Source organism: Cydia pomonella, chromosome 7 (genome assembly GCF_033807575.1).
Source record: "Cydia pomonella isolate Wapato2018A chromosome 7, ilCydPomo1, whole genome shotgun sequence".
NCBI lineage: Eukaryota > Metazoa > Arthropoda > Insecta > Lepidoptera > Tortricidae > Cydia > Cydia pomonella.
This window is the reverse complement of record NC_084709.1, coordinates 10,738,852-10,751,489: the sequence shown is the minus strand read 5'-3', so window position 1 is coordinate 10,751,489 and position 12,638 is coordinate 10,738,852. Positions and strand designations below refer to the sequence as shown.

Genomic DNA, 12,638 nt, shown 5'->3' with positions numbered 1-12,638 from the left:
ATCATCTCAAACTTTCGGCCGAATCTAATTTTTTACCGCCGACTCTATTTTTAAAGATGGAACAAATCTGCGTACAACGTCTTCTACATACATTGCAAGCGTTTTTGCGCTATTGTAACTTACGGCCCGATTCGAACTTTAAGATAGGCCAAATATTTCCTAAATATACGATATGGATTGGATATGTCAGTGTCAAAAGTGATGGCAGTTTCGAATCGAGCCGTTAGTCCTTTAGTAAATTGAAATAAGATTATGGAATGTCAAGTGAGATTATAGGACTTCAGGAAAACTACAAGTGCATGAATGAGCTTTGTTAAAATTTGACGCCTTGTTGAGATAGATACTGATTTCCTATTGACAATTTTATTGCTGGCTGGTTCGGAATGTGCAAATAAAAGAAACAAAGCTATTTCTTAAGGTAAAGTAACGTATTTTAATTATGTAAAATTGGTAGAATATTTCTGGACTTAAATAAGAATTGATCGTTTCTAAATTAAGAATGAATTCATGGTTTTTAGTAAGGTATGTATACTTTGTTTGAATTATAATATTATTTAAATATACTGGCTCATTGTTTAAAAACATTTGTCCTGCTTAAACATCTGCATACGTGTTTGTTATACTAATAATAAAATTAAATACGGCCTTCATTTCATTGAATGACAAGATTAATTGAATGAAAGGATAGACGATATAGACGTTCATTCAATTACGAGCGAACGAATTAATGGTGCGGCTTAGAATTAACGGGTGACTAATGTAAATTTACTTGATGCCTGATTATTGCCAGACCGGGACGTGTAGGATACAAAAGTGTGTGAATTTTAAGGCGACCATTTTGTTCGGTTAGGTTAATTAAAACTATTTATTTTAAACTTTAATTAAAACTATTTAGTGCTGAAAATCCTTCACAATTAATTATTAAGTCATCAATATCAATTTTTATTTAGTTTTAGATACAAAACACAGTAAACAGACAACATTTACAACTTTATTACAATTTTATATAAGAATGCCATCCAACTATAATATATTTTGATTGACAGTTGCAAAAGCATTATTAATTGGATGCAAGTCAGATTCAGATGAAACACAGGGATCGCAAGTCAGTAGGTTATATAAACAAACACTACCAATGAAGACAATTAAACTAAAATAATCTTATCGCAATATACATGTTTTAACAAAATATTTAAGCGAGTTTTATACGACAGGTAGGTCAGGTCAGATTTCGAAATGAAACATTATTTATGAGTATTTTAAATTAAATCTGGTTTAAAAAGCAGACAAGAAATAAAATCCCCAACTTCGGCAACACAATTTAAAAAAGCGGATGCAAAATTCGAACGACATACGAATAAATGATTTCATATTTATTTTGAACGAATGACGTCTGCGGTTAACAACGTTTCGGTGCATTTACATGGCAATGGGCGGCCGCACTGTAAAAGGCTGGTGATCAATCAGTCAGTAACATATTTTTTGTATTTTTCTACTTAATCTTATTTAGACTAACTTTAACTAGGACCAATTCGTTTCGTAATAATGAATAGTCGTCTTCTTCTATCTTCTATTGCCTATTGTCATTCAACCATTGCATGTCTGCCTATGCTTATTTTATTATTATTATATGCAAGGTATTTTATAAACAATAATATTGAAACAGGTGTAGAATTTTACAATTATCTTAATAAGATATTGTCAGTAATTAAAACAATTAAATGTTTGGAATACAATAAAAAAACCTGCAATAGTTTTCCTTGGGTCTCCAAGCAAGCACTGGTCCCTCATGGCGCAGCAGAACTTTTTGTTTTCCCTTTCAGCTGTGGCGTTAGGCAGGAACATGGACAATATGGCGACATCCTCGTTATTCTCCCTCGCCCTTCGTATTCTATCTTGCCCTACTGTTTTTGTCGTCAAATGTAGACGAGATTTTAAATCATCACTCAACACATCCGCCGACATTATTACTCAAGTTCTTCAAAATTAAGAGAATAGAAAGGTCGCGTCCGTATTGACGTTTGAGATTAAAAAGTTTAAAAGCGCGCCAAAGACGACTTATTCTTTTTAAACGCGAGCGTAGTGTAGGCTTCTCGGCGGCCAGTACGTAACTGGCTGGTTGGTGCGATATTCGGAGGGAGGCGTAGGCACAGTGTAGGCTGTGGATCTACCGCGATAACTTACTGTAGAGATGCTCGTAATGAGGAAACAATTCATTCTCAATCATGTTAATTGCCTTGTCATAAGATCAACAGATGTGGATCTTGACCTCCAAATTACTGTATATTACGTTTACCGATAAGTATGGGCCTAGTTGAATAGATGCAATTACCTACCACAATACGATATGTGTTATTAAGTACAAGTTCAACTGCAATCTAGTCTTATATTTAAGTATGTAAATTACCTGTGTCTACATTAAGTAAGCTCAACGTATGTTTTCTAATTAAGGAACTAAGGTAAAATAAGTTCAGAGCTGGTAATACATTTGATGGTTTGTTATCTTTTTGTTGAAATAATTTATTAATAGGTATGTGTGTAATGACCTGCTCTAACAATGACAAAGTACATTACACATAATCAGTATTTTTCTATGACCTGTCTAGGAACGATTTTAAAATAAGTATGTAAGTATTTGACTTTACTATGTAATACCTATTTTAATTATAAGTTTGTATTTTAATTTTAACTTGTATGTTTCAAAACTTATATGAGCCATGTTGCTTGAATTAAATAAATACAATACATGACAATTATAGTTTTTTGTTTAATTATTAATTTGCATTTCATATTGACCGAGACGTATTCTCAGAACTTTTTATATGAACCGTATGAATAGGTAAGACACGTTCAGACGATAAGCAGACGATAACTTTAACACGTCTGTTAGACACACATTAATACGTAAATCTACTATTTACTAATGATATAAAAAACATAACTATCAAACGACATTAAAAAACTAATAAAATAACCAAAAAATGCTCACTACCATCGAGTATGGGGCCTGTATTCAGCCAATAATTTAATTTAATTCAAATTTAATCTCATCATAAGTCGGGTCCCTCTTACACTAAATAGCTAGGTATGTATTTGGACTAGTTTTCGCGTGCAGCTAATACTACTCCAATACAATCCCAATAGGTATCTACATCATTTGAAAATTGGAGAAATCTCGGAGCTATTGGGATATTTTGTTATATATGTATATTTACGGTGAAAATAACGACATACCTATTTTCGTATTGCGTGATGACTTTCAATAAAATCTGTGACATCAGCAACATTTGCCACTAAGTCAAATGCCAAAAACGCAATTCGAAATCTGTTTGCATTCTGTACATTTGATAGAATACTAGTATGATGTTAGTAGAACAAGGTGGCAAGAAAATGAAGAGTCCTTTGTGGTTGTGGGTGGATGTGGGCTGACGGTTGATTGATAGAACCAGATAACCTAGAAATATATTTACATTCAAACTAAATACCTATGCATGTGTTGCAAATGCATTGGATGTAAACATCGATAAGCTGTAATACAAATACATTTATGTTTGTTATTTACATTGCACACTTGACAAAACGTCGGTATATCTTTTCAGAGTTCAGGGTAAATTTAAAGATACACTCAGATGAATGAATACTGAGTTTTCGGAGTCTGAAAGTTGATAAAGCTTTCAAAGTATTTATGCAAAGTTATATCAAAAAATACTTCATAAGTATCTAATCTACGGTTTGGTGAATTGAAAATATTGATTAAGTTTTAGTTTTCATTAATGGTATTTTTAAATAAGATTTTATGTTATACCGAGGGTTGATATATGAACAATCTCGGTCTAGTTTTGGCGGAGCGATCTTAAGCGTAGATTGTGGCATCAAACAGGCGCGCCTTCATAAATTTGTATTTAAATTTTGTTTATCTGCGTTTTAGTATTACCTCATCTTCATAAATTTAGGGGACATTTAATAATACTTGAAAAATATGATAACTTACGAGTACTAATGTGAGTACAGTAGTACATAATAGACCGAGCGGGAGCAGAGTCTCCGTTTCAGCTTGGGCAAAAATTATTTCGTAAGTCCTAATGTTCTCCTCTACAGGTTGCATTTCACAACCGATTCTCGTGTGTGTTCGTAATTTGGTGAGCAGGTTCGATTAAAATATATACATGTAGGTATTTCGAGTGTATCTCTGTTAAGATAAAGTAGACTGAATCCGGATGCGGTTTACTTTATCTTATCAGAGATACACTCTAAACACCTAATAGTATATATTTTTTTAAATATATAATTAATTCTAGCTCATTTAAAAATTAATTTATTATTTCTTTATCTTCTCTTTAAAGAAATGTACTATAACCAGACCCCGTTTTCAGTGGTGAAAATTCATTGAAATAGAATCATAGGGTTGTCACACAATATTCATTTAATTCGTGTACATTTGACATACGGTATAAATGTCGCTTAAAACAATTTAAGATGAAACGCATTATTTTTGGTTTATTATTGCACTGTCAGCGAATCTGTATCTATGTCACGAAATGTAAATATACACATAATTATGTAATATACAGGAAATAGGTAATAAATGAATTTCAAGATTTATGATTCCCAGTTTTACATATTACATTTCACTCATAGTTAATTAGGTTTTCTACTGTTACAAGACTATACGATTTATATGAGGTCGTAAAATTGTCTTATCTGAAACAGGTGTCATTACATCGGCGTTAAGCCCGATGGGCACTAAATTAATAGTACTGATGCACTTGAGATGCAGGTCAGTGTCAACTTACTTTTATATCATTAGGGAGCATTAACGACAGTTCTGTTATGAAAAAGTGACAAAAAAAAAATTCAAAATGTTTTGGTGTTTTACATTTCTCCCTAAAACAGAAACAAGCAATGTTCTATTACTTACTCTGACAATATTTTTCCAAAATGCTTAGAATCGAGAGTATACATATTCAGTTTCAGAAAACTAAAAAAAAATGTTATAGAAAGGATGGACCCGATGGACATGCAATACACATTCGGCATGTACATAGATTGCAGGACGGCCGGCTACCATCTGCCCTGGTTTTTAAATATGTAAAGCGAACGTGCACGGTACTGGGAGTTTCAATGATATTGCTGGATTGGTCGGTACATCGCTAGTAATACTTAGTGCGTTTTAGGGTTTCGTTACGTAAATATGACTTGTACATTATGCTTAACTGGTGAATTAAATTAGCTGGAGTAAGTTAAGAAAGATCATTAGAAAAAGAATAAACTTTGTAGCTAAGCTACAACACTGTAAAATTACTCGTAGGAAAGTCGATATCCAAACAGCCCATTATAGTAATTAAACATGCTTCTTTAAATTTAACATCTGATTTATAATCTTTAAATTCCTACTCTTAGGCTTATATTTTTTCCCTTCCACGCAATCAATATATGGGAAATTGGGAACTGGGCTTTTTCTGCATAATCAAACATTCATTAATATTAATGAGATAGCATTAACGCGAGTATTACGCGGAGAGCTCAATACATCACTCGGTGATTTAATCGCAGGACCAATGAATAATTTAAAACAAAACGCTGCCTGTGCCACAAATCTGATAATACAACTTTATTGAAGGAAGCGGACAAACTTGGAACTAAATTATTTTCATACAACCTCGCTATTTTACTTCGACTCGTAGCGACGCTACTTTTTATTCCGGCAAATTTGTAAAGTCAGATCGTTTTATAAAAAATAAACAACCGAAATACATCTTTATGCTTATAGAAATAAGAAACGTTAGGTTTTCTCAATGTGTGCTGTATTGGTTATACTAATGATGTGCCCACGCCTTTATTTCCAAGTGGGTATGATTTTGTTTTTGTATGGAAATCAGGGGAAGATGCCGTGCGCGTGATTTATCGATATTGCGAGAATATTTTTCCACGAGAATATTGTTATTATTTTTAAAGTGGTTGGAAAATACGTGACTAGGTAAACATTTATTACAATACTTACTGTTATTTTTTTCGAATAAGTAGGTAATTACTTTAGTTAAAATTGTCATTTTATTCCACTAAAACATTAATAATACACCGAAAAAAATATTTTTCTACAATACTACCAGAACGTATAGTAGTTAAAAATATAGTTATACCTACTAAAATCCGGTAGTAATAACAAAAAATGTTGTATCGTGTAAAACTTATTTTATAAACATCACTAATTAATTCTAGTTAAATGCAATTTAGTACTGCTTACAATTTCGTGGTATATGTAAAGATGCAAGTGTTGTAAATATTAAACGTTTGTCTCGTTTAATATATGCATCGTAACACTAACTATTGATATGTAAAAATAAAGATACGAGTGTACACGTTATAAGTTATTATGTTATGGCTACTATAATGCATTGTATTCTGAACGAATCAAACGGTTGTGCCAACACCATGGTGTATGCGCGGGTGGCGGGGGAGGGAGAAAGGAATTGCGCAAGTCACGGAACAGCCATTGCCCCAGCGTCTTTCGTTGTGACGGTCGGTTTTTTTATTTACTTAGATCCTGTCCATAATTTAACTGTAAACTAGTACAAGTGTATAGTATAAGTGTGCTTAAAAACTTGTCTGTTTTGTGAGCATGGACGAAGACCTAAGAAACCATCTAATAACGTGGAACCTGGAGGAATATACGGAAATTTTCGAAAGTAAGTAAAAAGCTGATGTTATGGTCGAAATTAATGTTTGTCATCACTCGCCTGTATTCATTGTTAATAAATAATTATGAATGCTTTGTATTCAATTCCGCTGTAAAATAGTTTTAGCCATATACTCGAGGTGTGGTTGTACTTACCTACTTTGTGTTTGATACCTACATAATTATTTCGCGTGACGACATATTTATTGTAACAAAATGGCGTCATTTGATGTCTATGCATTTTATCCATGTCATTTATCGACGAGAGTGATATTATAACTCATGTATTCATAAAACAAGTAGCTTGAGCAGTTCTTTTGCCTTTTCTAACTAGGTTGTTGCACATTAGGGTTGACGCATATATATGACGTATTTACTAAGTCAAATACAAAAACTATGTTTTAAATTAATTATTTATTTGTTCTCAGGTGCAGCCACTACTCTAAAAGTATAACCAAATCCCTCGTGGGGGGCAGTCTTGTTAACCTAGCCTGCTGGACCCTTTAATTCATACTGTTCTTGATATACTTTAAATAATTTGAAGATGCTTTATAATTATCATTATTTAGAAAACCAATAATAAAGCGTTTGATTTTATTTCTCGTATTATTTTACTTTTAAATTGTCTACGATGTGTGCGGTGTACTGGTTATATATTGTTCACGTAACCAGAACCCACTGTGCTGAAGGGACTTCTAAACGGGCCATATTTTGACTGCAATATGTGGCCGGCAACTATTAGTGTCCCTTTCTAACATGTGAGTAAGAGGACACCAATAGTTGCTGGCCACATATTGCAGTCAACATATGGCCCGTTTAGAAGCCCCATTAGCACAGTGCGTTCTGGTAACGTGAACAATATAAAACCAGTACACCGCACAAATCGTTCAGTTACACATACCAAATACCTTGTTATAACAACAGGATAGGAACGTATATGTTACTGTATTATTTAGTAACCATTAACAGACCGGCTAATTGGGTTTACTAAAAGTCTTATACCCACTACTAGGGTGCATGGGTATACATTACATTTCTGCACTTTATGAATTACTATACGCTTCATAGAGTTAACAAATTTAATTTAACCAGAATGGTCTGGTTATGTTTACAAAGTGTCCTGTCGTCACATATACAACAAGACAATATAGTACAGCTAACCAGATTCTGGTTACCAGTACCAGGTTTTTTTTTCAGTGTAGTTTGGTAACTAAATCTGATTAAGTCTTGTCGAGGTGGGTGCAATTTGTCTAAATGGGCCCCACCTCGCTTCTATCTTGCATCTTTATGACAAAACTTTGATATCAGCGATCACTATCTTTCAACAAATAAATACTTCACTCACAAACTCCTCACCCAGTTTCCTGCAGTATTAAGTTGTATAGGGCTTATTAGAACCTAATCACAAGGTCGACCGGCATCCGGCATTATTATTAACATATTATTAATCGTAAATTTACGACACTATAGAGATTATAGAGCCTGATGGCTATTGCGGCCCACTCACGATGATTCACCATGTCACACTATGACACTTGACAAATAGTAATGGACATAAGTTGTGTCATGTTTATGTTGACATTTTGCACTATTGGAGTTAGACAATTTTTCTCTAAATAATTTAGTTTTAAGTCTGACATAATATAAAGTTCAATTAATCACGGGATTTGGCAACATGTAATTAACTATAATAATATTATTCGCAGGTATTGGCTGTTTCTGGTAAACCAAATAGGTAAGTCACTACCTGGTGGTATAATAAGATAATAATGTATACGTAGGTACACAATCAATAATAATATTTAATCATTCAACAAATTATATGTAAATTGTCATTGTTATATTTTTTTTGTTGGAAGTATGCAGAATATCCGAAAACTGAGCAGGTCCGGCATTTTATACCACGACACAACATTTTAATTTTCCACTCTGCTTTTCGTTGATTTCCCGGTAAAAATGTTTCACCTCGCAGAGCGCACAAATGATTTTATATCTTCCTAAAAGGATTTTACCTTTTCCAGACGGCACGCTTGAAGTTTAGTTTAAGTAGAGAGTTTTAAAACCTTAACAGATGATGAAACATTTGAGATAAATGCCCGTAGTGTTATTTTATTTTGCTAGGCGTATGCGCTTGTACCTTTAAGACCATAGTGGACGAATGTTTCACCATGCAAACTTAGTCCCCATTTTCTTCCGTGGATAATATCATTATGGACAATATTATAATACTATTTATTGCATATTAACCATAGCAGTGCCCGTTCGTTTGTTTTTTTCGATGTTTAGAATATTATAATAGGAGCGAAAATAAAATTCCACGCAAAGTTCCCAGTTAACTCTTATCATAATGAAAATATCCAATAAAATCACACGAAATGGCATATAGCTGTGATTAATATACACAACTTGCGTAAATATATTCTCTATAATGTCAAGATCCTGTGAGGAAAATTAATAAAATGAGGACTATATACCGTTGCATGGTTTAGCGGTCACGTGACTTTGTCACCTTTCCCCTTAACTAAGAAATAGTAAAAAAATGTATAAAGCTCGCAAACGAATGGAAATATAACCTTAAATGCAGTCTTCCACAAAATATAGGCAGGCATTAGGTCAGCGCAAGGCAGTAAAGTGGTAGCTAAGTAGGTTATACATATATAAAATATGTTCCTGACATCACCGATTTCTATGAATGTCGAAGATTCTTGGGTCAACTGTCTGAAAACCGAAATGCTTTGATTCATAACTGTGAGCTTAGGTACAGCTGTAACCTAACACGCCATACCGGACCTCACATTTATTATTTTGAAATCATCCTTATAACGGACTAAGTATTTATATATAACAGTTATAACGGATCTTTTACCGTTGCTAGCTCATCCCTCTCACTCTCAAGTAGCACAAGGATTGTAAGAATGAGAAGATAAATATCCGAACGCCCCGTTTACCTATGAGAATTCGACTTTGGTGTTAAAATTAAAATAATCGATGTAATTACATGAGTCATTGAGTCGCTTCCGCGATTCGGTTGGATCATCGCGTGGACGTGGGAGTCATTGAAAAGACATTCGACATGAGATTCACAAAAACGTGGTTATTGTTGTTGCCTCTACGGTAAGTAAATACTTTACTTCAATTGGTATTTCTAGGATTTCAATATTTTAATTAAGCAACTCAATCTATCAATTAGAAGCCCAAAGGCAAACAACTTAATTGACGGTCTTAGGTAATGTTATGAATGATTTACGCGCGGAAATAAATAATCTATTACCTTGAATCCAAAAGTGCATCAAAGATTTATGATTTTATTTTTAGTTGTAGCGGGGTCACCTAAAATTAAGAATGTGGCTGGTACAAAAATAATAGCAAGTAATTTCTAACTTACATTTATTTGTCCCAGTACAAACGGGGCAAGGGTTGACTTTGTTATCGAATACAGAACAAAATCGATACAGATTTCCAATTAACTCGATAAAGAAGCCATGCGGGGTCAACGCAGATGTGATTCAATAGGCTTCCAATTGATCCCAAACAAGTGATATCAATGACATCATCTATCAATAAAGAACGAGCAACTCATTCTCAAATTATATACATTTGATTTGAGACGTATGTAAATTGTATCAAAAACGTATTGGACGCGTGCGCTTTAACTCGCATAAAGCTCATCTATTTACAGCTAAAAGCTCACTAATAGAAATATTTAATTGGTGTCACCGAGCTTAAATTCGAAACAGTTGTTAAGCAAAACCTCATTTCGCGAGCATACTACAAAATAAACGATTATATCATGGATAGGGATGTTTGGCATTAGCAATCTAGTGCATCAATTTCTATAAGAAAGTCACTAATGATTGTTATTTTATGTTCTTTGTTTTTAATTTCATATTAATTGAACTGGATTTTTTAAATTTAATGGGTGTTGGCTCCTACAATTTAGGAGGGATTTAAATCGTCTCGGGTCAGAGGTGTAGGCTCAGAGCCGGCGTAGCTTTATTTGACGTTTATAAGGGCATTGTAATATGCCTACTTGAAAAATAAAGTATCCTTATCTACTATTACACTACTAGTAAGTGCATGTGTGCGGCCATTACAATTAACTAGTATGCAGCACATTAAATTGTCTGGTGGTCAAATTAGGAACTTGTAAGTATTGACTTGATAGTATTTAATTGTAGCCTTCGATTGCAGCACAACTTTAAATAGAGGAATAACAGTACATTTTTGGTCGCCACCCTAACGCGACATTCATTTTATATTGATTATTATGCCTCTAAATAACTCAAATATCGGTACATAACGTTTTGTTTTAAGTTCATTTCAGTGCATATTGTACTTAAGTCCGCAAATATCCATTATAGTACGGTCGCCAAGCCGCTCAGAGGCCAGATTTAATTGACTCAGCTCGGCCTTACCCACAACCGGTATCAATGTGTTCGGACAGTTCTCCTGATCACCGTACATGCGGTAGTAAAGCGGAAAAATGGTGGAGGGGATAGTAATGACGTCACAAAGATGGCGGCCGGACCTATTCTTTTTGGCGGTGTATCTCGAAAACCACTTAACCGATTTTAATCATCGAGGTGTCAAATAATAGCTTATATTATGGAGATTATTTCCTTTTCTACAAACATTTACGTGAAACCTATAGGAAAAAAAATAATCACAAAAAACAGTTTTTTTATAAAATTATTTTTTTTTATTTTGTAAAAATCTCCGTAAATATTAGCATTTCGCAAATTTTGTTTAATATAAAACATATTGCTTCATTATCAAGGAATATAATGAGCCTTAAAATATACAGATCGAGTAATAAACAATGAAGCTACACTCATTTATTTGCGCATGGGTAACGATAACTGGCTTTTACCGGTCGAAACTGTGGTGACTGTTACGATACGTATTGAATGGAATTTATAGAGTATCGGTTTTAATTACTGAAATTATAATTAAAATTATAAAAACCAGACACAATAATGTTACCTTACTTCGACGTTTAGTCTCTTTTTTCGTCTTAATCATAGTATGTACCTACATATTTCTTTTTACTTAAAAAATTTATACAGGGTGAACTTTTAACCACCAGTCATACTCTGCGCAGCGACTTTATAGGTCATACTTAACAACTTTTACTATGGGACCAATTCCATTCAATACGTATCGTAACAGTCACCACAGTTTCGACCGGTAAAAGCCAGTTATCGTTACCCATGCGCAAATAAATGAGTGTAGCTTCATTGTTTATTACTCGATCTGTATGTTTTAAGGCTCATTATATTCCTTGATAATGAAGCAATATGTTTTATATTAAACAAAATTTGCGAAATGCTAATATTTACGGAGATTTTTACAAAATAAAAAAAAATAATTTTATAAAAAAACTGTTTTTTGTGATTATTTTTTTTCCTATAGGTTTCACGTAAATGTTTGTAAAAAAGGAAATAATCTCCATAATATAAGCTATTATTTGACACCTCGATGATTAAAATCGGTTAAGTGGTTTTCGAGATACACCGCCAAAAAGAATAGGTCCGGCCGCCATCTTTGTGACGTCATTACTATCCCCTCCACCATTTTTCCGCTTTACTACCGCATGTACGGTGATCAGGAGAACTGTCCGAACACATTGATACCGGTTGTGGGTAAGGCCGAGCCGAGTCAATTAAATCGTGTTTCTAGAGGGCTTTTGAGATTTGGCGACCGTACTATTATACGTTAGCAACAAAAGTTTATATGAACATATTATGAAGTGAATCTTGCGAGTAGATAGTTAATCAAAGTTTTGCCTTTATGTTTTGCATATAAATTGCAAATACTGCAGTGGCGAATTATGAACGCCATGCAGAAAATGATTTATAGTAGTGTTATCGTATGTCCATTAGCATATCCAATCGATTTCAGTTCAATATTTACAACTTCTAGTCTTAGTTTAAATATCTCGCTTTTTTTAAATGACACAGAC

The 12,638-nt window shown here is 33.6% G+C and overlaps 1 protein-coding gene and 1 long non-coding RNA gene across 7 annotated transcripts in view; one reads left to right on the top strand and one right to left on the bottom strand.

Moving 5' to 3' along the window:
* The window catches only part of LOC133519784 (four and a half LIM domains protein 2), a 199,905-nt gene that overhangs the window by 13,812 nt on the left and 173,455 nt on the right, over nt 1–12,638 (bottom strand). Inside the window, exon 1 of one of the 6 annotated variants that reach the window (XM_061853882.1) lies at nt 1,746–2,107. The exons of the other annotated variants lie outside the window; for them this stretch is intronic. Within the exon in view, the coding sequence (XP_061709866.1) occupies nt 1,746–1,965 (220 nt within the window). The 5' untranslated portion in view covers nt 1,966–2,107. Of the gene's footprint in view, nt 1–1,745; nt 2,108–12,638 lie in introns of those variants that run through there. 6 annotated transcript variants of the gene reach the window in all.
* LOC133519781 (uncharacterized) lies at nt 6,448–7,273 on the top strand. The gene is made up of 2 exons (XR_009799678.1): nt 6,448–6,686; nt 7,105–7,273. It is a non-coding gene; the product is annotated as an uncharacterized LOC133519781 (long non-coding RNA).